The sequence below is a fragment of the Stegastes partitus genome, unplaced genomic scaffold (assembly GCF_000690725.1).
Source record: "Stegastes partitus isolate 25-593 unplaced genomic scaffold, Stegastes_partitus-1.0.2 Scaffold583, whole genome shotgun sequence".
In the NCBI taxonomy this organism is placed as follows: Eukaryota; Metazoa; Chordata; class Actinopteri; family Pomacentridae; genus Stegastes; species Stegastes partitus.
In genome coordinates this window covers 38,229-64,980 of record NW_007578314.1, presented here as the reverse complement: position 1 = coordinate 64,980, position 26,752 = coordinate 38,229, and the positions used below count along the sequence as shown (strand labels likewise).

The following is a 26,752-nucleotide window of genomic DNA, read 5'->3' as shown; positions in this document are numbered from 1 at the left end:
ATATCAATGAACACCTTTTTTCACATGAGAAATGTGTGCAGAGCTGCGTCTGACTGGACACCAGCAATGTGAAAGATAAAATGCTTTCAATACAGCATGTAGTAAATGAAAGTAGAGTAGAGAGAAGCGTATATAGAGGTTTTCTCTGGAAACAAGCATTGGCAGAGCACCGGGGAACACTTCATCACAAAAGTGCTTCTGTGCTGCACACTGGTTTTGTTTCTGTGACTGTAAAATCTTGACAACATACAACTGACAGAAAAGTCACATATGTCTTCAAAGTGTATTCAAGGCAGGTCAAATTCTTGAATAAGTATGTCAAATGATAAGAACTACTTAAAAGATTTTTTTTAACATGACCAATTTTTTATGTTTGTTTATTGGGCTTCCACAGACATAAACTAGTGTGGAGGTGACTTCCTGCTCTGAGGTGAATACAGGCTCAGAAGCAGTTCCTTCACCACACATATGACCAAATCTCATACAAAGTGCCCCTGTGGTGGTTTTCTATCACTAGATGCAGCGGTGTGTGTTGGGCTGGGTGTGGGTGTGCTCACAGTGTTGACTCTGGACAGCTCTCTGCAGGTGCTGAGCAGGCCGTTCTGCAGCACGTCTCTCTGCTGGACCAGACTCTGTGTGGCTGCAGCATTCGAGCCGCTCTGTTCACTCAGCTCCTGACTGGCAGACAGCAGGGCTGTTTCCAGTGTGTGCTGCCACACAACACACACAAATACTTTTTTATTGTACAGCTGAGCCTCGGCAAAGACAACAACATGAACACACACAGGGACAGCTGTACCTTCTCTCTGTGTAGCTGCTTCAGTTTCTCCTCCTGCATCCTCACCGTCTTGTCCTGCTCACACAGTCTGCTTAGCTTGGTCTGACACACATGCACACACATGGACACACATTAACTAAACTTTCTCTGAAACTCGTTACACGTTTCACTGAGAGCTGTGCCGGTCTTACGTCTATGTCAGCCTCCTCTGTGCGCGGGACGACGGAGCCGTCTTTGTAGTCGTCTGGGCTGATCTGAAAAGACGAGGCAGAGTCAGAGTCGGCCAGCAGGGGGCGACAACAACACGTCTGTCAGGATGGAGGGCAGAGCCCCGGCCATGAAGAGTTGAGGCAAAAAATGACCTGAGAGCTAAACCTCATGACTCATCTTTTGTTCTTAATTTTTTCAAAGCATTTAGGTTGCCGTCCCTCACAGCTCACAAAAGGTTTGACTATTCTGCTATTTTCTTAAAATACCATAATTTATTCACACTTAACATATCAGCTGTGTTTGGTCAAGACCTCAGGTCATTTTTGCCCAACTGTTGGAGACTGTGGAAAGAAACTCTTCATAATATACTAAACCCTTTGCTGTTCCTTCCAGAGTAAGAGAGTGAGGGGATGAATGGATGAGTGCTCTGCACATATTCATTTATTCTGCTTAATTTCCCTTGAAGCTGTTTACCCAGGTGTCACCAGGGATGCTGTGGATGAAAATTAGTATGTAGAGGATGACAGAGGGAGGTGTAGCCTGAGAAGACAGGTGCATGCCAATGAAGATGACATTACGCCCCAAACTGTTCCCTCGTCCATTTTCAGAACTTAAGTACAACTGAAGTATTTTAACAGAAGCAAAGTTGGAAATCAAGCCAAAGTGAACATCGGGAGGAGGTCAGGGTGGATGGATGGGTGGACAAAACACTGACGTTTAAAGGTGTAGATTGCTGCTTGTTTGTACACTCAAACCAACAGTCCAGGTTTCTTTCAACCATGGGCATTTCTAACCTGTTTAGTTTGGTAACAACGATGACAAAGAGCTGCTGACTGTCTCTTGATTAAAACTGAAAGTCAACATATCTCTCACCCATAAGTGTTTGATATAATAATGACAATGAAGGGCTTCTATTTTAACCGAAATCTTGATGTCTTGCTCAATATTCCAAAGTTTATTTTGTGTCTTCGGCTAATCAAACATATTGGGAGAATATTTTTCTCATATCTGTTCTCTCATATGAGCTGCTTGCTAATTCAGGACATGTTACTGTGGGTGGTCTGTAAAATGCCAACACAAAGGCATTGGAAGATAAAACAAAAAAGGGCTCTGCCACAATTGTATTTGTCCATTAAATGCACCGCCACTCAAAAACGCTGACTTAAAACTCTCATTTGCAGCAGTGTTATATAACAGAACAGCCGTCTCACATAGGACAAACGTAAACTACACTGCAGCCACTAATGCACCCTTCTGCTTCATCCTTCTAAAACAAGGTAGGGGAGAAAAGAAAAGCAGCTCAGGAAATAAGTGATAGATGAGGGCAGACAGCAGAAAAATCTTAGCGGTCTGAAGAAAAGTGCTAAAATCCACTGACAATTCCCCCTTGACTGAATTTCACAATACACATTATTATGTTCTGTTCCAGGAAATACAGCAGAGAGAGGATGGTACAAACCCACACAGAGGGAATCCAGAAGCTGCATTAAAGTGGGACCTTGTACTTCTAAAAGCACTGTTTGAAGCCCTTCAACATACTGCTCGCATTTCTCGGAAGTCATGAATAAATGCATCGCAGGAGACCTATGACAAGAGTTCAAACCGCCTTAGATGCATATGTAGAAACGATAATATAGGCTGAATAAAGATGTGGTTGAATGCTTTATTTTATTTCACTGGAAACATTTTAAAGCTGAGTTTTTTGAATAAGTACAAGTGTTCAAGTACAGAGCTGGAGTCAGGAGGTGGTCAGTGTAGCTGAGTAGAAGACTGGAAGCAAAAGAGCAAGGCTGGCTCTGTCCAATGTTCAAAGACACACCCAACAACACTTTCAGAGACGATTAAGGACAATCTGTGGTTTCAAGGGAAGTCTGGATGTGTCAGAACTATTTCTTGAAAACTGTAGTTGATGCAGCGACTGCATTTTTCTGTTCCCATGTTTAAAATGACTGCACCTTTACAGAGACTTTAACTAAACCTTAGGCTCACTCAGTGTTTCTAGAAACCTGAGCTAGAATCGTGGAACAAAACATTGTTCATCATCATCATTCTTAAATTCAGTAGCTTTAGGGGCTACTTTTTTCCCAGCTTAGTCTGGCTGTTTCCTGCTGCTTCCAGTCTTCGTGCCATGCTGGGCTAACCATGTCCTTACTCCCGTAACTCTTGGAAAGTAATCAGAATCTAATTTTTCTAAACTGTTGAATTTCTCTTTCAAAAATGGAAGAAATCGTCATTTTTTAATGCAGAGCCACAGACACTCTGAAAACGACCCTTTTAGGACAAACGTGTTAGCATTTCCAAAGTGATATCCAACAAAGAACAGTGCTGTATGAAGACAGACGGTGAGGAAAGTCCCATGGCTGTGGGGCAGTGACCCATGAGCCATGCTCATTTCAGGTCACTTCAGTTTAAGAAATGAAAACAATGGAATGAGATGTGTCGAAACCAAAACAAGCTTCATATAAACTTCAGGTACTGCTGTGATGACGTCTGGGAAGGAGCGCTGGGAGCAACGACTGGCTGATGGACGGACTGACTGCATCCAAAGCGGTGAAACAAGAGGTTGATGGTGGAGGGGAAGACGTGGATACACAAGTACTGGGCTACCAGGGCAAAGGTCTGGCTTGACTCTGCTCCACTTCAGCTAACTTCAAATTAAAGAGTTCTGTTAGAAAGAACTGAGACGACTCTTTTGGGAAAACAAACCCCAACCAACTTGGAGTTTGTCTTACATTATCAATGGTGTAAGCATGTTTCTAAAGTCTAAATGTTTCAATTTGAGAAGGAACTCTTCAATTGAAGTACAGTTAGATGGGGGACTTGTTCACTGCTGCTGAGCAAAAACCACACAAATCTAACTTTGGTGCTCGTATGTTTTGAGTCATACGGGATGGTATCCATGCTGATAACTGATGAAAACCTTGGGAAACCTGAATGGATGAAGTGAAAATTCCATGACGAGGTTTCTACCCAGCAACAGTGACAACTCTGTCAAAAGACAAATGGACTGCCTTCACACTGACCCAAGCCAGAACCTGCCAAAGACCTTACTTGCTGGTAGAGTTGGGGCCTTGGTGCCGAGTTCTCGATCATAGTGTGAATCATGAAGATTAGAGGCTCATTCTCCTTCGTCTAGCGGAGCGCCAAGGAGAAAGAGGATACAATGGTGTAACAACACAACTGTCAGTGCTTGCTAGAGGGATCACACATGGTTTCATTACTGATATCCAAGAAAATGGCAATATTTTCACAAGTTTGAACCAAATGCTGATGATTCACCTTTTCCAAGATCCCAAATGTGTTCAGGATGATTCATCTTAAGTCTACATGGCTCAAGGTACTGCTGATTTACAATAGGACTCATATAAAGTTACATTTTCATTTAGTTAAGGCTTAAAATATATCATAATTTCCAAAACTTTCACCCAGAAAGTACAAAGACAAACACAAACTTCTGTGAACTGAGTTTCAAGCACGTACTAGACAAATATTAATAATAAGAAAAACCTAATTATAGGTTATTTTAATCTTGCAGGCTGCATTTTTTTAGTTCTGGCAATTGATTTGATTATAAATCAATCTTTTACACTCACTGAAGCAGCATAGCTCAGAATAGGTCCTATGGGGCGACAAAACCATGAGCAGACACACTTCTTTGGGTTCAGCTTTTGCTGCTGTATTTACTGTAGTTGTACCCACTTGTGGTTTTCCTGACATTTGAGATGTGCCGACTTAGATTTTCTCTTCAAATGGGATGTAACTGATCTGGCTACGTGTTTACTTGTTTACAACCTGTCGGCTCATTTTTCTGTTGGACATATTTTATTGTAATGTTGGCATGTCTGGATATCTGCTTTGGTGAATAGCATAACTGTTAGAACTGATGGTCAAAGCTGTGGCACTGAGACCTCTGAAAGGCAGCTGTCCACGCATAAAACTATACATTTAAAGAAAAAGCTGACTGAAAGTTAGCAGTGTGTTTATTTATTAAAATGAAAAAAACAGAATTTGGAATTTGTTATAAAGAGAGTAAGACTTGGAAAACAACTTTTTGCTGTCTTCAAACTGTCAGTGTGGATTGTTCCACTACCTCTGATGTATTGTGCATGAGCCCAGATAACTGAGGATTAAAACTTTGAGCTGAACCTCTTGAGGAGGAAAAACAAACAATCTTTTTCAATCAGCGTCTGAAGTGTGAGCCACTCCCTCCTACACAGCCTGTCTCATCCTGAAGCACACGACCTTTTCAGGGCCAAGCAGCCAATTCAATTATGCAGGAACTGTGGGAAGGCGAGTGCTAACCTACAGGCCAAAAATAAACAGCACATTTAGATGTCTGCCATGATCAGGGTATGAGCGCTGTGAACTGTCGACGAGTTACGCTTTTCTTGCAATTAGCCTAGCAGCCTGAGCATGCTACATGACGATGCTAATGAGATTCCAGTGGAGACATCCACGAACACTTCTGTCGAAATTAAATGACTTGTTTAACCTTTACCATACTGGAAAGTGAGTTCCTACTGTTATCTCTTTTTCAAACAAAACCTCAATGTAAATAGAATTGTGACATTTACATTTACTTCACAGCACTTTCCTCAGTTTGTTTCTTGAGCTGTTCTCGTCTGGAGAGTACAAGGCTGACATTTGCAAGCAATCAGAGAGGTTGAGTGCTGCTGCTGCACTGGTTTAAATACAAAAAAGGGCCCTGAGGTGTGTTTAATACAACTCAAAGCACGACGCAAAGGGAGTGACTGCTTCCTAAAGTACAACAGCCCTGCTGTAACAGCTAACTACCGATCTATTCATGAAGAAGCTATGAGACTGACCTGCCATCTTCCAGACAGACATTGACTTCCATCTATCAGTGCACTGTGGAAATCTAATTGCAGGTTTGTATCTTATTTGAAATGGATAATTCTGAGGTCAGAATTTGTGTTCCACCTGCAACCACATCCACTGTTCTGAATGTCAGTGTTTGTCTCACTGGAGACAGAGATTCTTTAGACGAGCAGCATTGTGAGCACTTTTAAAATCTGACTTCATAGCAACATAAAAATGATCCTGTTTAAAATGTATTTGAATAACAGATGGTCAGCAACAATGAGGTCAATTATCAGTACTGGAAATGTCAGTAAATGATAAGCCCTCAAAAGGTATGTTACTGTTACTAACAGGAAGCTAGTTGAGTAGCTTAAGCTAATGTAATTTAAAGTTTATGAGTAAACAGGAAAAGACATAAAGAAAAAAGCTGAACATATAATATAATATAATATAATATAATATAATATAATATAATATAAGAGGCTATAAACCGTCATCATCGAGTGTTCAGTTCACTGTTTAAAAAAACCCCATCAGTTTTAGAAAATGAAAACTAAAGTTAAAAAACTGATTGCTTAGTTGAGATGCTATATATATTTTGGAGCAGCAGGATGAGACGGAGAGAGATGAGCTCAGATGTCCTCACCTGGCTATCCAGGTAAATAAGGTTCCTCTGGAGGTGATGAGAGAGAACATCAGTCTGCAGTAGCCACAGAAGAAGGAAGAGAAGAATCAGGAAAAGTGAAGTTGTGTTGTTGAGGAAGGGAAGGAAAAAGGCAGCGATAAAGCAGGAAGGAGGAGATAATAAAAAGAGCAGGCAGAGAGAGTGAAGACAGGAAACAGTCTGAACCTACCGCGAACCTCTTCTAACTGTCACCATGCACTAGTAGCCATGATGACAACGAAGAAACAAATAATTCTAGGTTCACAATGGTTGATGGGTGAAAGTGCACGAGATCTTTTACACTTATTTGTTCTTTAAATATCGATTGTCCAGTATGAACCTGTCAGATGACGACACAGACGATGCACAAAGTGTGTTTCCAGCAAAGCGAGACTTTAGTTGTGACTGATGAGCATAAGAAGCAAAGGACAGTTCAGGAATGCAGGTGAATTTTGGAAAACTCTTGGTCCATGTTTACAGCTAAGAAGCTCCTACTGATACTGTGGATATGATGTAAAATGATAGAGGGATATTTTGTGTAGCTTCACAGGTATGACTAATGCAATGCAGCTGGACAAACATTTAAGCAACCGTCTTACATCATAATATGGTTTTAAATCTGCACGAAATTCTGTCCAGCTCCAAAAGCATGCCTCCTCATGCATATTGTTCAGCATATCCTTCAAAATGAATCATACAGTTTACCAACCTTCATACAATCTGTTAAAAAAAAAACAAAAAAAAAACACACAAACACGTGCTACACTGCAAGTCTGCATTGGAATATCAGGAGTATCAGGCCTGCTGCACACCTACTGCACATGCATTACAACATTACTTTCTGGGTCTCTTCCAATGAACAAATATATTAATTAAAATCCACTGGTTAGTAAAGAAATTAATGTAATAAAAACACAGCATACAAATCAGTATTCACAATGCATGGCGAATCGAAAACAGACAAGCGCCACGTTGTTTGATGCATCAGCTCCGATGCATCCATGCACTCTGAGCTCACAGAAACCCCAAGCTGCCATGCATGGACAGTAGTGCCCTCTTGCAAATGCAAGACACACACACACACACACACACACAGGGGAGCAACAGGAAGCATGTAAACTGATGCAACAATTCTCAGCAACCAAAATAAACACCCATCAGTTGTTAATCCCAGAACAGTTCTCCAAAGGGAAACTGCATTTGGTGTGTTTACACAGAAAAATATGAGGTTGAACAAAAACATCCTAAAATATAGCCTGCAAATGGTTTTATGTGATTCTGTATTTATAAGATGGCGCCTCAAGCTGGCTTCTAAATGTTTTGTAGGGTTGAGTTTACTGTCCTTTATTATGTTTTCTGTCTCAGAAATAATAAAATGTCTCTTAAAACACATCATACATTGATATAATGCTGCTCTCTGTGTCAGCTTAACTGCTACCTTTAGGATGAAGAAGACAGAAATCTCCATGTTCCAGATGATGTCAGCAAACCACTGTGTTAAGCACATTATATGACAGCTAGTCCCAGGAGGGCCTCTCACCGGCTTCCTACCAGGGACCATGGTCCATTGTGGTTGCTGCTGTAGGTTCCAGCCCATTTGATAAACTGCAGCTAGAAGCACTTTGCATTCAACTATAATGGCTTCTGTCAGATCTTTATTGTTTTCAGTGGATCTTTATGCATGTAGTTGAATAACAGAGACTCCTTCTAATGTGGAGGCACAGACATGCATGGAGATAAATGTCAGAATGCTCATATGTTCACAATGACAACGTAAACATATTTCACAGCTAATGTGTTCACTACCCAAGTTTAGCATGGTAGCATCAGCTAACAGTGAACACAAGCTGAGGCTGAGTGTTTTACACACTGAAATAAAATCTAACAGTTGAGATTGAAATGATATCAGCATTAATGGAAGTATTTCACTTTAAACCAAAATTAGACTTGCCTAGTTGTGAGTTTATTTTCTTTTGCTCACAGAATCTTTAGAACACACCAAATTCAATTTAACTTGGAGACAACCGTGCCACACCAGGACCCTCCACTTCCAGACTCACAAACACAGAATATGGGGTTTTGACCAGGTGGCTTGGAAAGCACAAACGCGTGCATGCACACCCACATGTATACACTCATTGCTGACCTTGGCGTTGGGGCCCTCCAAACCCAGGGTCATTAGCTGAGCTACTGTGTGCTCCCGCAGGCTGTTGAGCTCCGCCTGCTGCCGGCGGAGCTTGATCAGCAGCAGTGTCAGCTCCTCGGGCTGCACAGAGCAACACACAGAGGAGAAGAAGGAACCACTACAATGGATTTCTTTCTCTACAATGCTGGTTTGCTACAACAGAATGATAGTTACATAAAGACAGTTGTAATGGTAGATTTGGAGTGATGCTATATGCAGATGACAACCTTGTTTATGTTGAAAGGCTCTGCTTACAGCAGCCACGTCTTTCACCTTGTTTCCAGTCCAACAAAGTATTTACAGAAACCATGGCATGTAACGCTGGACAGCTCTGACAGCTATTCCAACAAATGATTACTGTGGAGTGTCCATGATTAAAAGGGAGCTTAAGACTAACTAAGGAAGCCTGAGTGAAAGGTTTCAGATAGATATTATAGAATAAGAGACATGTAAGACAATGTGAGCAATGCAAATCCTTGTTTGACACACTTTAAAGTGTCATTAATTGATTATTTTTGGTCTCAGGCAACAGAACAACTCAATCAAAGGTCAAAAAAATCAATTGCTATTGCTTTCACATAAAAGAATTTTCCTACAAATGGACAGAAGGAAATCAGTGAGATGCAATTTTTACACTGACATAAAATAAAGAATTAGGGCAGTAATATAGCTGTATGGACACGTACATGTATTTTCTTATCTTGATTTTATTTAACTCTGCTGCCTTGCTGAGCCAGTTATAGCACAGAATGGGCATAAGATCCAGGTCATTTCTCTGTCCTAACTGGAGGCCAGGAAGCTGCTGTTACACTCCAAATCCTAAAATGTTGCTCCATTTGACATGTTGTCAAGTCAACTAGAAAATGTGCTGCATCTGGACAAAATAAATATAATATGTCAATCAGAGGAAAGACGTTTCTGAAAACGTGGCTGCCTCTTCTTGACCTCATGAGTTAGCCACTGTCTGCAGCAGTTTGATTTATCACTCATTCATATATGGACTGAAACACCTGCAGACACTTACAAAACACACACACACACACACACACACACACACACACACACTCTTTTCATCATTTGTACTGCAGTGAAATAACACAGCCATTGTGCCAAAGCAGTAAACTACAAAAAGCCATGAAAAGTGACTGAACACATTCTTTTCATCAATCTGCCAGGCCACTCACAACCTGCTTCTCAGAGAAACATGGGTTCTCAATCTTGAGAGCAAAGACATTTGCACATGTGCTCCTACAGTGTGTGTACACGCAGTGTCATTAAGAGATAATGGCATCTTCAATAATTACAGTGGTCCCACTGGGAAGTGTGGAAAAAGCTGTAATAACAGGCAACTAACAACAAATTGCCACTGCGAAGGACATGTAAGCTGTGTGTGGGATTAAGGGATGGACAGCAGACATTTTTTTCTTCATGTCTTAGACTTTACTGAAAGCGGGGACACAGAATAGGCTGTGAGTGTGTCGAGGGAGAGGGCTTGCAGCATGACTCACCGTCTTGCCTTGCAGCGACTGTGGGGTGATGGTTTGAGGAGGGACACCGGCTGCGATGGATCGTCGATCAGGTGGGTAGCCATACTGTGGAGGAGGATAAGAATCTCAGGTTCACTCATTTTAGTTCAGGTGACCTTAATTACTTAAAGTTGTGTGTCCCCTCAGCGTCCTGGACAAACACCACACATTATATATGACACTGGATATAGATATGGTAATATGTTCACACAGTTTAAAAGTCAATGTTTAGGTTGATTTGGTGAAGTCTGCACTTAGACTATATTACCATTTTCATGGGCTGGAAGTTTCAACCATGTATTCATAAGCTATTTTAACCAGTTTCTTTCTTGAAGCTTACTATCTCAACCACCTTCTCATTACTTTTAGCTCTCTATTTCAAATCTTTATGCATAACGTTTAGTGAACTAGTTTAGCTATTAGCCTACTAATAACTATTTTAGCCAATTATCTGTACCTTTCAACCCTTTATTACTATCAGCGTTTTCTACTGTTTTATTCTAACTATCCATAGTTTGTTAACAGTGTCTAGATACCCGTTTTAACCCTTTAACCCTTTATCCATTGAGGGGAGCAGTAGATCAGTGGTTAAATAGAAACTACTTGTTGCCTTTACACAACAAACTGCAGTCTTATCATATCATAGCATGGTAGGAAGTTGGGCTCAGAGGGCAGGGCCAACCCCACAACGGCACCCCTGGAGCAGACAGGTTTGACACCTGACTTTCTGATCAGTAGTCCAAAGCCTTAACTGCCACCACTACCCCAACATCTGCTAAACACTGGACTGCACTTTCAGTTTCAGTTTCCACTCTGAGTCTGTATACAGGGCCAACAGTTTCAATGGGAGCGATTCACATGCACTAACATGGGCACACGGCAGGATCGGCTGGCAAAACATAAAGCAGAGAAGCTTAGACTGCAGCGCACACAGAGACAGAGTGTGACTCCTGTTAAGGACTCCACTACATCCTTACATACCAAATGGTCACTAGCTGCTACATGAATGCTACATTTATGTTCAAAATCTCACATATAAAACTTTTTAACTTTACACAACATCAGAGATTCAAACTCCAGTGGCACCCCACAACAAGAATGCAAACTTAACACACAACAAGAAATAATAATGCTGTGCGTGGAGCAAATGACTGGCAGCCCTGTCAGTAGCACATGATTTGTTGTTAATTATCTGATGCAAGCAGAAGCTGTAGGAATGCTCTTTTACGGAATTCATTCATTATTGTAACCAAGAGGAGCGTCTCTACCTTACAAGAGAAACACTAATAAAGAACAATAAGGAAATGTCTGTCATCACTTTGTCCTGCTAGATAATTGCCAACATCTGCTTTCTTTGTTAGCAAACAAAGAACAGTGACTTAATTAAAGTGAAGTAATTAAATTCAGCCGCTACAGTGGGTTAAAAAGAATCTCATTCACTGAGGCGGGACATTGTTCAACTAGGTAGACAGGAGTAAAACAAACATCATCTCTTCAAGTCATTTCATCTAAAATTTGACTTCCCATGCACAGCAAAGCTGGATGAAGGAAAAGGTTTCAGCTGCTGTGGTGTTAGTTGGTAGTTATCTGATTGATTGTATGTTTGTTTGGCAATATGGCGTGAAATGATAAATGGTGCTGCGTTTCTTCCACATCTTATGATTCAAACATAGCGCACATTTTAAACTTCATTTCCATTTAATGACTATAATTAAACTGAACTGGAGATGGAGGGTTTGAATCAGGGTCCACAGCTGGTTTTTTCGTTTGTTTGTTTGTTTGTTTTTTTGCCTTGGAACCCCCTTGTGGGTTAATGTGGCCCTGCACTGTGTCTGTCCAGTACTTTTACAGAAGTATGTTGGTAACATGACATTACTGCTACACTCGTTGTAGAAGTGATGGATTGTTATTGTTAAGATGATCTGTTGTGTGTCACCACCACACTTTTGTCAGAACTATACGCAACTTTAGGACTCAGTGATTCAAAAGCTCATTTCTGGCTTGTCCACGATGTAACAGTTTTATTTTACAGAGCAAACGCTTACTTCTCACTCTCTGCAGAGACAAAGAACATTCATCCCTCCAGCTGTGATAGATTCAACATTGTTAGTGCTCCTCCTCCTGAATACAAAGCAGAACCTGGGCTGCCTGTGGATTAAGGTGAGCTGTTTACTGTGTCTAGTGCCGGCACAAAGTTGATCTGAGGTCTCACAGTGGCTCACAGTGTGGGGACGGGGATTGGGCTCAGGCTTTAGGACCAGAGCCATCCAGTGAAGTGAGAATCGCCCACTGGCTGAAACTCAGCTCTGCATCCGGCCCATCGCTCCCTCAGTGGGAAATCTGAAGGAACATCTGTGGACTCTTTAGATCCAGAACTGTTGCCATATCTGACAAGGATGTCCTTAATTGATGTGGGATGGGATGCCAAGCCCATTAGCAAGTGTTTGAATAGGAGACAGCTGTGTTTTGTATAATTCTCCTCCTCTGGATGAAGAAATAAATGATAGAACTGTGAAGCGACAGTGTGATTTCCAGCTATTTCCTATCAGCATTTCAGCTCTGATTGTCAGAACGACTTGATATTTAAAGAAACCCTTCATCATCTCAGAAAGCATGATTGCTTTCCTCTCAAACCCTGAATCAGACTTCATTATTATGATGTTATAAGAAACGCTGTCACTGCATCCAGCTCTTTCTGTTTGCGGAAATACAGCGCAAAAGCATGTAAGTGCTCCATAAACCCTACATCTTATCTAAACATTTGCTCAATCAGTGATCACCAGTCTGTCGAGTGACATTGACTGGTGTCTGAAAGTTTTTAGCTTGAAAGCCATTTTGTTCATTTTTACCAGACAGAATTCAGTCTCCTGGGTTTTAAGGTGCTGTAGCTGAAAGTTGTGTGACGTACTTCTGGATCATAGTGTTCATGGATTTACAGTCTGTAATTTTGTTCTTTTGCTCGTCATGAAGTTTTCCTGTTCAGGACTCTGAGCCTATCTGTGTTGGTGGTGCACGGAAAGAAGCTGTCACATGCTGTACAGATTGTAAAGCCCCCTTGAGACTAATTTGTGATTTTTTTATACTCAAATAGAATAAAAATAAAATCGACTCAGTTCCTGTATCAGTCTAAAAGTGCGATAAGAGAGCAACACAACATTTCTGACAGCAAGACTTGCTGTGATGTTAACATTTAACTTAACGCTCACACCAAGACGTGGATATTTGCAGCTCACTCATTAGTGGCTGAGGTTTATATTTAGACTAAGTTAGCAAATGACACTTTGTTTTGCTAAAAAAAAAAAAAAAAAAGAAGATAACTTTAGGTGAGAGTTTGAACTGTAACATCATGACATTTACCTTGGCGAGGTGCGTCCTGTGCCGGCGGTCCAGCGTCGAGTCCCCCGCGAAGACTGGTGAGGACACCTCGGAGTGGGAGCTGCTGGGGTTGGGAGTGGGCTGCTGGCGGGGAGGGGAGAAGGTGCTGTAGAGAGCCAGGGAGTTGTGGGATGGTGAGGTGGGGATGGAGTGCGCCACAGCATGTTCAGAGATGTTGCCCATGGTCTTTGTGCTGGGCAGGGTGCCGTAATGACCCACAGCTGAAAGCACAACAAGAACAGCAAAAAAGAGAAACGGAGTGGAGTCAGAAGCTCTGCTAGCCTAAAACCCTCTCTGTAATGTACATGAAATTGGAGTTTTGTTATAAAGCAGAAAGGTAGGCTGTTTGAAAAGACAAGGGATTTTAAATAAATGATGTTATTGTGGAACACAAGCCTAAAAGCATGCCCAATGACACTTCCCAGGCTGACATTTTATGTACTCTAGTAACACAAGTAATGATGGAGGCAATCATCCCAAAATCAATACATTCTCCACAAACAAGACAAAGACACTTGAAAGGTGGCTGGTGAAAGGAGCTGCAGCTCCATCCAGACCACGGTGTCTGAGACACAACATTTGCCTCTGGGAACATCTCACAGGGGGAGCAATTTTATCGCACAATATGCTTTTACACGATATCTATGGTATGTTTATTATAATTGGTTATTAAATGCACTCAGCATGATGGGAGAGAAAAAACCCGTCACTGTGAATCAATGAACTTCGACATGTTAAAGACAGACACACAGTAAGTGTGTGCTGCCACCATACAGGACGGATGTTTCATGTACTCCGTTCACTACACAGACAAAATCGACCTCGAGTTAATTTCACAGTCCTGATTCCAATTCCTTTATGTAGAACTTGAACGAATGTCTTCCACAATCTCTGCTGCTTTTGTTTGTAATGTGACAGGAAAAGTTCCACTGCTGTCATCGTGGTCAACGTGCTGCTTTGTGAACTGGGGTTGTGCGAAGACTCATTATTACATTAGGATTCATTAGCGTAGCTCTTCACGGCCACCAACAAAGATCAGCTGTTGGTCTGTTTTGAGCTCTAAAAAATCCCAACAGTTTGACTCGGAGTCACAGAAAACAGCATTTCTCAGCTTGAAATCTGTTTATATGTCTAAAGATGTATACAGATAATACCTTCGACAACATTAACAGTATTAGACTTTGCTTCAAGATTGAGCAAATATATGCAACAACCACCTCGGGTCATTTTGTGCTTTAGAGATTTATTAACAGACTAATTTGTAATTAGACGTAATTGTTACATAAACAACCTGCGGACCTACACATTTAAACAGCTTTCTAGATTTTGGGAAAGTGTTACAGAGCTTAAACTTACATGGTTTAAAAAAACACAACACAAAGGCGAAGAACTGACCTTGATTACATTTGGCGCTGTCCTGTTATTGTTCTACAGGCATTTCTTTTAGAACAGTGGTCTATCAGGAAAAGGCTTTCTGGACCATGGAGAATTATTTGATTGTTGCTGACTGGAACAAATTGTCAGAAGGCTGTCTCTCAGGCCCATTTTCTGTCAGGAATTCAGGCAACCTGATCTGCTACCAAACTGCTTTGTTGCTACCAAAACAGCAAAGCCTCATATCTAGTCCTAACTAGTAAACATGATTGCAAAAAAAGGGATTCTTGCTAGAGCATAAAATCAAGACAAGAATGTTCAAAATGTCAGAAGGTCAACAGGCTAGATAGAGAGCTCACTAATCTGAGAGAAGATGTCCTCCTGCCCAGTCACGACTTTCACTGTATTCCCTTCTGTGTGTGTGCCTACCTGTTGGCTGAGCCAGACTTTGCCTGGAGAAGGCCTGCCTCTGCTGCCACTCGTACAGCTGCCACATGGTGTCGTCCCTCATCGACCTCCGCTTCTCTGCCGTGCTGACAGTGGTGTTGGAGGCTGGACACAAAGCCCGGTCGTACACGGAACCCGCCACGCTGCAGATGCTCTCGGGCCTCATCATGCTGTTGCGAGGCAGCGTGCGATAGCCCTCAGGGTAGCGGGGCACGATCTGGGCACGGTGGCTGGGCATGTTCCTGGGTAAGGTCTGGTAGGATGTAACGCTGGAGGAGACAACAGACTGATGAGAAATGAGGATTTTCTAATTTGGATTTGCCGTTTTAGTTTCTCACCATTACAGGGAGGTCAGAGGTTATGCTGCGCTAATTTCTGTATTGAGCTCCTGTTAACTAACGACTGTTTCAGATAGCTGAATGTCAGAGTGCATTCAGAACTGGAGTATATTGTAAATAAGAATAGTTACCTTTTGGCATATGTCTCTAAAATGTTTGATGTTATTGCCTCTTTTGAAGCTATGTCCACACCAATACATTTGCATTTTGAAACGCAGACCCTTTGCGATGTCTGTGCCTGGAGTCCCTACAACCCTGATGTTATAAGACCTCTAGAAACCAGGAAATGCATGAAGTGACTCCGAACTACATGTGGTTTCCTGATTAGTCCTCCTGTGTGGTTGTTTTCCAGGAGAAAAACAAAGGCATCCGCCTTGACTACCAGTGGTTAAGTCAATACGGATAATGAATTAAAGGCTTAGTTTGACCTTGTTGTCTCTGCAAGCAGCTGTTGTTCAGTTCAGTAAATCTCTCATATTAATTTTGGCCATTGCTGTTCTTTCTGCATAGTAATTTAATTAAGGGAAAAAACAGTATTCTCAATGGACACTCGCCATCTTCGCCGAGTTCAAGTAAGCAGTCTGAAATGAAATTAAAGTGGTAATTCTAAATTTGTCTAAACATAACGACATAAAAGGGCAAATGGAGACAGAGCCTGCTGTCCTTGTTCCGCGCATTATAAAGTTATGCTACAGCTACTGTGAGGGTGTGTGTGTGTCAAAATGAGCTAAATAGGTGAACGTCTTTGTCCTGACAAACTGATATTTGGTCTCAATGCTGGTCCCAGATGAAACTCCATGTGATCAACTCTGCAGCAGCTCAGCAGAGAAACACTTGAGGCGGCGTTTCTTACTACAAAGAACTGAAAAGTTGCTCTCAGTTTGTAGTGGCTAAACAGACGGGGACTAAAGAGGAAAAACATTCCTCAATGAATCTTCTGAAAGCAGTTTCCCATTATGACCTTCTACTAGTCTCACTTTTGAACTAATTCATTCGCAAGGTGTTCCGGGTGGCCCTTGCTGCCACGCACAGTGTTGAATAATCAGTCTAAATTACTACCTACTCCAAGGTTTCATTAGGATAATGCAATGCTCTTACAATCAGGAAGGGAATTATGCAAGAGAGAGAGAAGAACAAAATAACATCGTACTAAATCACACATGAGGCACAAATGCAGAGGTAGGAGCCATTAACATTCACGGTCAGGTTAGAAAGTAGTGTAACAAATTAGCAAAGGACAGACGAGCACGGTTTTGTGTTACATGGGAAGGCAGCGGCAAGAATCAGCTGAACTTTACGGAACCTAATCAATATGCAAATAACTGAATAAATGAATGAATGAGTCACTCTTTAAACCCGTCAGTGACTCATGAATCTTGTAATGCAGACCTCTCACTGTGTTCTCTCTGTACTGTCGGCAGCAGGAGACTCAACATGAAACATTGTGTTTTACGCTAAAAAAGACATTTGCTTTCTTTACACGAGTCAAGAGATAAAGGAAACAATAGCCGGTATCAAAGACGTGATATGGGAATTGTCTGACATTTAAGCCTTCCATTGTTACGTGTGGTTCAAAATAAGACCAGTTAAGGTGAGCTTTAAATGCACTGAAGATAAGAAACAAAAGATGCTCCAGAGGGGAGCACTACAAAGAAGATCTGACAAAACCTAAAACCCCAGTCAGAGATGACGGGCATGACGACAGCTATTTGTAACGTTACATCTGCACATTAAAACTCTTCAACTCCAAACGTAACACTAAGCACTTAGGTCAACCAGTGTTCAATAATGAAGGATTCCTGAAAATCACTGAGAAATCCATCCATCATCTATACACCGCTTAATCCTCATGAGGGTCATGGGGGGCTGGAGTCTATCCCAGCTGACTCAGGGTGAAGGCAGGTTCACCTGGACAGGTCACCAGTCTATCACAGGGCTACACTTAGAGACAGACAACCAAGCACACTCACATTCACACCTACGGACAATTTACAATCACCAATTAACCTCAGCATGTTTCTGGACTGTGGGAGGAAGCCGGAGAACCCGGAGAGAACCCACGCTGCACGGGGAGAACATGGAGACTCCACGCAGGAGGATCTCGGGTGTCCTTACCGGGACGCGAACCGGCGACTTTCTAGCTGCGAGGCAACGGTGCTAACCACCGAGCCTCTTTGCAGCCCCACTTAGAAATCACTAGACTAATTAATTTTCTAATCTGTGCTCTATTAGCTGCAATACCAGCAGTGTAAAACAGACTAAGCAGAAACGCCGACTGAATGCATGCAGCTTCCCATCCCGCACTGCAGCACATACAGCTGGCGTTGTAGCTGTAACTGCATGGCCTTGTTCGAAAACTCTGACTTTAGGCTCAACATACCTCACTAACCCATTCATCTTGCTTCGTAGTACACCCCTTCAGGGTTCTGGCAGGTAAAGTCCAACAAAAAACGTTTCAATAGAAGTGAAAAGAACAAATGGACTCGAAGGGGAAAACCAAGAAGAATGCAGAGACACAACGAGGGAGTGAAGCGGGAACACAAGATAAACAGGCAAACTGTCAGCGGACGGAGCGAGAGACCAGCCTATAAATACACACAGGAGCTGACTGGGTGTCAACACACCGGTGGAAACAATTAGAGCATCCCAGAGGTGGGAAACAAGACAACGTCAAGAAGCAACATCAACCAAGACACACAAGAAGAGTCTCCTTCAAAACAAAATGGGATGGAGCTCAAATAAAACCCCAGAACACAACACACCCACTTAGTTGTAGATTTAAATGTGGTTACCTTGAGCTAATGGAGCAAGGAATACTACATAAGAACACTAAAAACACCCAAGGCATCCACAAATCCTGCATAAACACCTGCACTGACTGTCCTCTGGCAGCCAGTGAATCAATTCCGTTTAATCAGGGTGTACTGAATAGGAACCAGCTTAATTATCAGTATGTGTGTGCCTTGACATGTATGGCGTGCTTGACTGGGTTTAATTATCATACTGCTTTTATTAGCAGAACTCTGCTTCACTTTCACTTTGACCTAGGACCATGAAATAATGAGAGGCTCGTTATCATTACAGCCATTAGCGGCTAATCACAAAATGGAACGCTTCATTTTCTAGGACTGCGGCTTTGACCTTATGAGTCCACGGAGATATATTATGGTCGCTGTTACTTAGACTCCCTATGAGCATTTGTCACCTAGATGGGTAGAACGTCACGGTCTTTGTTCACCTCAAACTTTTGCATTCAGCAGAAAGAGGAAGCTGATACACCGATCTACAGCATGCGAGCACTAATCAGGGAACGATGTTCTACACATGATCAAACGTAGATACTTTGCACCATTCAGGCAGCGGCCCAGTCTGCAAAACATGGCGTTCCCGTACAACTAAACTGTGGTGTCAGCTGAGACTTTAGGTACTTGTGTTTTCTGCTATAATACACTGGTTTGTGGTGTATCACAAATATGGTGCTTTCATTTTGCTGATTTTCAGCAAACCAATCATACAATAGATGGAGTCTGAAGTCCCTGGAAAAGGGACAGGAAAGGGTTGTATTTTAAACCAAATAGTGGTATTTTCCTAAACCTAGCCATCTAGTTTTGATGCCTAAACTTAGCCAAACCGCGAATGAAAAATGAACCTAAACGAGTGAAAATAAAACTTAAATCAAACTTGTGATACACTCTCACTGTGTGGAACATTGTGTTGAATTTAGCCACTAGCGGTTGCTAGGAGCTGTTCATCTTCCTAAACAAACAAACAAACAAACAAACAAACAAACAAACAAGCACTCACGTTCACCTCATGCTGATTGGCCAGATGTGTGGCGGTGAGACAGTACAGCAGGGTTTCAAAGAGGTCTCTCAAACTCTTTTTCATTCTTCCCTACACTACTTCTGTCACAAACAAGACCAACACCAGGACTGCCTTTCAAGTGCGCTCCATTATCTCTCAGGATGGTTCATTGCACTAGTCCTTTAAATATGGTAGGCCCTTCGCCCTGCTCAGCTCAGAACAGCTATACACACTTTGGCTTTCAGAAGTGACTTGACAGCACTTCATACAAACTACTTTGCATGCCTTTAATCCTGCATGGAGAACCCTGATTACTTCCTCACGCTGGCAGCAGTAACCGTCAGTGAGCGCTGCACCACCGCTTAGATATGGATGGTGAATTGCAGGTCTGGAACCCGGCTGATCATGTCTCTAAAAGATAGCACTGATTCTGTCTGAACGGGCTTTCATGTGGAGTGGGACGCTCCACCATCGCAGACTAGATAAACTGGAGGCAAACACTAACGACTAAATTCACAATGTCCTTAAAGTTCGTCTTCTATGTTTGATTTTTGGGCAACAACGCTTCCTGAATAAATTCTCCTCATATGTCAGACAGCTCTATGACTGTAGTTGACAGAAGATATCTATAAGGTAATGTGTCAAATAAACTTCAGTGGCTGCTCAAAGATCTGGCCATAAGGGTCCACTGAATCATTTAGTTATGATTGTTTCAACAACATGTGACAGAATACCAGGATCAATAATCATATCGTATCCTATCCCAAGTACAACATATCTTATCATCTTTCGGCTGAGGCCAACCTGATGCTCGTGACTACAGTAGAGGTTAATGACTGCATACATGAACCACGTCAGATGTGGGACCAGCGGCCACGGGGGGAACACTGCTCCTGTTCAGGCCTTTGAAGGCGACACGCACACTGAAAAATACATCACTTCTGTGCTCCGGGGCAGTTTATTGATTTCCTTTTTGCTTTTCAAGTCTCTCTTTTTTTTGCTTACATACACAAAACAAGAATTTCTTGCTGATACCAAAACAATGAGAAAGATTCTGAATGCTCTCCAAGTTTACGGGAACATTTGGCAGAAAGAACATCAGAGTTTGCAAGAATATGAATTAATTTTGATGAGTTGTTAATGACTCATTGAGATTTAAAAGCGCCTCCACAGAAACGACACAGATTGTTGTTCTTCTGCTTTCTGTCAGTGTGTGGATGTGATAAAAACACGTTAGAATATAAAATCTACTGTTCAGTGGCTGATTCCAAAAGGTGCACGAACACAAGATGTGAAATTGTGTTAAAAACCCATATGTCGTCTCCAACTGAAACTAAACAGGGACGCTGCAATGATACAGTTACGTGCCTTTAGAAAACAGAGCCCCTTACTTTAACATGTAAATCACACTTCATACTGGGATCTGACAACAATGGACAACTGACATTTCTCACATAATCTCAAACCTCCTTGTTAATGGAAGCCCACAACTCGCTTTGTCTTTCCCAGTTGATCGTCATTTTAACAGACATACACAGCACGCTATATTGCATTTCACTTTTTCAACAGAAATACTGTTTTCATTCACTAACTATGTCCAACTTCTTCCATTTTCTGGACTGCTGTTAAACCACCAACAAAACTCATGCAGAGCTGTGACACAAGTGGAAATATTTATTGAATAAAGCCACAAAGAAAAACATCTTCTAATACCGTGCAGATTGTCTGGTATCAGTCTGCTTATATCACAGCCACTTGCTGTCAACAGTCGACTGTCAGTGTGAGGGAGACAGCGTATGGATGGTGCTGTTACATGACGTTATTCAAACTGCGTTCAGCTGAGATGAGCTTACGTACTGTTCTCTCTCCTCTCTCACTTTTCTACATCTCTTTATTTTGTCTGCGGTTCCTCCAACCTCTTCTCGTCTTTCTCCTGCAGCTGTGCCTCACACCCGAACTACCAGCTCCTGTTTTAAGTTTATTCAAGACTTCCAGATGTTCTATACGAGACACCCTTTAAAAATCACATTTGCATCACTGGCGTTTATTTAAAAATGCACTGTAATGTTGGAAATGTGAATCTTATTGTACAATCTTTTAGAATATTAAAGCTATAATCTCAGACATGGGCACCATTGCTGCTTCATCAGTCTGCTAAAGTGACCACAGACACACCGCTATGACTGGGAGAGTAACAGTACACTCTGTATTTGTCATTCAAGATTTAATATAAAACCAAGTGATGTGTAATAATGCACTAAATCTAAACCACTAGCAGCTGATCAAACAATCTAAATAACTATTGATTTATGATTTCCCTGATCACTGAACATTCTGTCCACGTGTGATCATCTAACGACTTATACAGCTGAGATGGAGCTCAGGACTGAACCTGAGGACGACCGCGGTGTAACAGGTGGTTTGACTGTAGATTATAAACTGTGAGTCTGTTTATGACAGCTCACCTGTCAGAGGTGAAGAAAAGTACACAGTGTGACCTGCCGCCAGATCCTTGTCATGTCACTGATAACTCATCACTACACGTAATTAATGAGGTGACAGGTAATGCTGTTTAGCTGTTCCAGGTGTGTAAATACTGGAGACCTGAGAGACGCTCATCTGGATCCTGCTGCTGTGTGATGCTGCAGACATTTAATAAACTCAGAGGAAAGACTCCTACAAACAGCTGGTAGCAAAACAAGATAGACTTCAGCTTCTGTGAACATTTTGCCAAAACTTGGATTACTTATTCATTATTGGTGAGTCTCATTAATCTGAGCTGTTGGTCAGATTTGTGTCCAAGACTGTGAGCCGACACATTGGGGTGCACGTCTGAACGGGACTTTACCTGCACATGAGGAAACTTTACATGATAAAGGTGTGCTATTGGGAGAATCTACCCCTCAAGTTGTGGTCAGAGAGTGGTTTAATCTTTTGGGATTCTTGAGGTTTACAGTGTCCTCACATAGATCGACACGGGAAATGAAACTAAGACACATGTGGGAGCATATCTGTAAGGACAGATGCATGTATGCTGTTATCTCTTCTACCAGCACTGTCCCATGCCCTCGTCTTCTCACTTTAAATCAGAGAACAGTGCTAACAACAATAACAATCAGCGCTACAACAAAGTTTCTCCATTTCCCTCCTTTGTGCCAAGCGCTGATAAAGATGACAAATGTGACTCGGCAGCACTCAGCTTGCTCTGCTCTCATTACAGTCTCATTTCCATGACTTATTCATGGCAGCAGAAGGAGAGGTGAAGTGCTGAGAGCAAACGGAGCGTCAGCGCTCTGCATTTCTGTTCCGCTGCGTTCCTCAGCTCAGCCGGCTAAACGGCAGCTGAACGGCAGTGTTCCCAACTGAAATACACATCTGTGGTGACACAAAGAGCTTTTAGCTCCCTCAGGGCCGCAGGGTTAGAGCGCTGACAAGGCCAGATACACAGGGAACGAGGGGGCGAACAGGAAAGATGGAATAACAAAGCAGGAAATGAAAAAAAAATGTTTTAAATCTAGTGGAGGAACAGATCTGCCAGGATGAGAGGTCATCCTAGATTGTAGTGCAGAAGCCCCACTACGTAACGGCAAACTTCTGTGTGATGTCTCTAATGAGCCATTTAAAGATATTAATGTTTTTATGAACAATGTACATATTGAGAAGTCATGGTTCTCACAGAGTCCTGTTAAACTGTCTCAGCTGTCTTTGTAAACTGAAGCAAACATCAACTGGCCCTACGCATCACATATGAGGCTCATGCATTGCAGCAATTCATTCACCTACGTAAACGCTACAGTATACTGTTGATCACAGGCCTACACATTATGCTGGTGTAGGAATGTCTCCACTTACAGTCCTTTTATATTATCTTTGTTTCACAGTAAGTTGAACATTTTAACAATAATTATTAAATAACGTATAAACACCACACAGTTCAGTGTAAGGATGAGAAAAGTTAGACGGATGCAATTTTGAATTAAAACCTAATGTGAAAAATACTCATTTAAAAGAATATCATCTCTTTCAGAGTCAGTGACCTTATTACAAGAACCATCTACATTCATGGTGTCACTGCTAATGCACCAGCCTGCCTTAAAGGCCCAATTCATAATTTACTTTAGTAGTGTAAGGCTGAGTTAGATTTGCATCTATAATCAATGTGTTGTAATTAGAGCAAGGCTAAGAGCAAGAGCTGCTCTCTCTGGTTTAAAGTGTGCGTTGGACTGGTAGAAAGGTCTGCACTACACACAACTGGCCCCATTTTGACATCTTGAGACTTTAGGTGATTCCAAAAAGTCCAATAATTAAAGCACACATGCACAAACTCAGTCACCCTCACCTCCTCGTGTCGTCGTCCAGCCCTCTCGTCCTGTGAGTGCGGACCCAGTGCTCCAGCTGCTGCATGGAGTTGGTCCTGGACAGGCCTGTCCCTGGCTCCTGGACTGGAGCTGGAGACTTGACAGGACCTCTGGCCATGCTGCTGTCCACTTCTGCCGGGCTGCAGTCCACACGCTGTTCTCCTGGCCCGGACCCGGAGCCGTTGACCTGCACAGGTTTCTGGGCGGCGAGGTTGGCCTGGCTCTGGCGGGATGCAGACACTGCAGCTGCGATGGCAGCAGCCTGAGCTGGCTGCAGCTTGATGCTGCTGATTTTAGTCAGAGATCTCTCTGCGCTCGGGTCTCTCTGGAAGCCATATTTATCCCCATCACGAAGCGTAGCATACTTTTCTGCATCTCTCAGAGTAGCGTATTTATTCCCCTCTCGTAGCGTACAGTATTTCTTCACCTCCTTCAGAGTGCCATATTTGTCCACGACATGTATGGTGCCATACTTATTTTCCCCCTCCCTCATCGTGCCGTACCTTTCTGTCTCCCGTAGTGATAACTGTCTCTTCACTTCCTTCTGTGGAACATATTTCGGTTCTTCTTTCTGGAGTGTGTGCCGGTCACCCACTTTCTGCAGTGCATACTTTTCTCCGTCCTTCGTGAGCAGGTACTTCTCTCCATCTTTAGTTGGAGCATATTTCTCCTCCGTCGGCGTCACTGTGTGTTTATCGTCCACTTTCTGAACAGCATATTTCTCCAGATCCCTGTGAATAGCGTACACCTCTCCATCTTTCTGCAGTGAGTATTTGTCCCCGTCCTTTCGTAGCAGGTACTTCTCTCCATCCTTGTGGAGGAGATACTTCTCTCCATCCTTCTGGAGCATGTAGCTCACTCCATCTTTCTTCAGCGAGTACCTCTCTCCGTCCCTCTGTAAGGTGTAGTATTCCCGCTCCCTCTGGCCGTTGTGTTTCTCTACATCTTTTTGCCGTTTGTTGTCGGCTCGTGATAGGGAGTGTTGCCGCACAGGTTCTCGATTGCGTTCGTTGTTCTGGATCTCGGGCCGCGTCAGGACTCTGTGGTTCAGTAAGTTGTTCAACTCTTGAGGTGTCCGCTGGTCCACTTTCAATTTGTCCAATCTGTGATGGAAGAAAGAGTTAGAATCCAAAAGACAGAGGTGGAAATAACTAAGAATAAAGGAGCTTCCTGAGATTTCAAAGATAACTTTTGTGTCAAAAGTCATGTGTTTGTGTGACAGCCTTCCCATTTCTGTCACTCCTTTGTGGCCTTTCACTTCTTAGGAGCTTCTTATCTCTGTCAAAAACCCCTGACAGTTGGAGTGGAAGGAATGTGGGCTCACTGGATACTGATGCGTTTACGATAGTGAAGAAGGCTGAAGACGTGTGAATATTTTCTTCATTGTGAGTGTGATGCATCTTTAATGAAACACTGAAACATACGTAATATTAAACGACTTTGAACTGTTGAGATCTGGGACCTTATTGACACGTCAGTCTGTTTCTTGTTGTCAGACCCACAACAGTTTGGAGTTTGGAGAATAAATCCTTGGTGGTCACAGATAAGATAGAAAGGTGGTTTACACCTCGATAACAGGAGAAGCTCAGAACGAAAGGCCACCAAAATGACTTTGGATGAAACCACATTGTGACCGTTTGAGTCCGGAATCCTGGTCTAGATACCGGAGGTTTTGATTAACACCTCTGTGGTGTACTCCACCTGTTGATGGCACCACCAGAGCACCAGACGTTCACTGTTGAAGCAAAACACTGTGACCACTGACAAACCCACTGGTTACTCTCTGCCTGCCAGCAAAAGAGTTCCAACCTGCAGATGCCTCTATGGCCTCTACAGGACCTCTGATGGTGCACAGTGGTTTCTGGTGCTAAGACATTTGAAGAAGATCCTTTAAGCCAGGGATCTCCAACTCTGGTCCTCGTGAGCTACTGTCCTGCAGGTTTTAGACGTTTCCATCCTGCAACACACCTGATTCACATTCATGGATCTCCAGCAGCTTGTTGTCAAGTTCTACACAAGTCTGTCAATGATCCATTAATGTGAGTCACGTGTGTTGCAGGATGGAAACGTCTAAAACCTGCAGGACGGTAGCTCACGAGGACCAGAGTTGGAGATCTCTGCTTTAAGGCCTGAAAGGTGCAAGGTGGATCAGTGTTGTTCCTGAACATCACACAGCAAACCGCCACCAAGTCAGTTTGTCTGTCCTTAGACGTTAGTAGGTTCATCATTCATTCATCATCGTTCTTTTTTTTTTTTTTTTGGCACCACTCTATGTATATTTTTTCTGCTCAGATGTGTATATTCTTGTATATATTTATCTGATCTTATTTTATGCTTTATTATTCTTATTTATTTTTTCTCTGTCTATAGTTATTCTACTTTATTGTTATTATTGTCCTCGCTAATTCCCAGGGCGACACCAACAGCCAGAACCAGATTCCATGTATGTTGTGTACATACTTGGCCATTAAAGCTGATTCTGATTCTGATCAGGCTTCCTTTGATGTTCTTTAGCAAAGTTTCACCTCACAGTTTTGTTGTAAACAGCAAGTCACTTTGAATTATTTGACATCACTATGCTGACGACTGCAGCAGTGCTTAAGCTTAGTTCCTGGTCCCTGCCACTTACAGGGGCTCCCAGCTGGATGTCACTCAAAATGGAACTGTGGCTGTTCTTAATTAGCCGCAATGTTTTTTTTTGTTACTCAATATAAAATTGACTGTGAATGTGGTAAATCTATTCATGAAACAGTTTTAGTTCTCTACAGTCTTTCCAGGGTGAAAACTCCTAACTAAGCACTGTTAGAGGCATTGGGGAATACTCTAGCAAAGTGATTAAATACTTGAATGTTACTGGGATATTTAGGCTCTA

The 26,752-nt window shown here is 42.4% G+C and overlaps 1 protein-coding gene across 3 annotated transcripts in view; it reads right to left on the bottom strand.

Annotated features, from left to right (window-relative positions):
- The window catches only part of LOC103362557 (pleckstrin homology domain-containing family A member 5-like), an 81,455-nt gene that overhangs the window by 21,843 nt on the left and 32,860 nt on the right, over window positions 1-26,752 (bottom strand). For 2 of the 3 annotated variants that reach the window (XM_008288936.1, XM_008288937.1), the window contains exons 9-16: window positions 23,862-24,983; window positions 15,363-15,649; window positions 13,542-13,780; window positions 10,167-10,250; window positions 8,620-8,739; window positions 970-1,032; window positions 800-880; window positions 558-710 (exon numbers count right to left, since the gene is read on the bottom strand). In XM_008288936.1, coding sequence (XP_008287158.1) covers window positions 558-710; window positions 800-880; window positions 970-1,032; window positions 8,620-8,739; window positions 10,167-10,250; window positions 13,542-13,780; window positions 15,363-15,649; window positions 23,862-24,983 — 2,149 coding nt within the window. The remainder of the gene's footprint in view (window positions 1-557; window positions 711-799; window positions 881-969; window positions 1,033-8,619; window positions 8,740-10,166; window positions 10,251-13,541; window positions 13,781-15,362; window positions 15,650-23,861; window positions 24,984-26,752) is intronic. The other variant, XM_008288938.1, reaches the window with a different exon arrangement.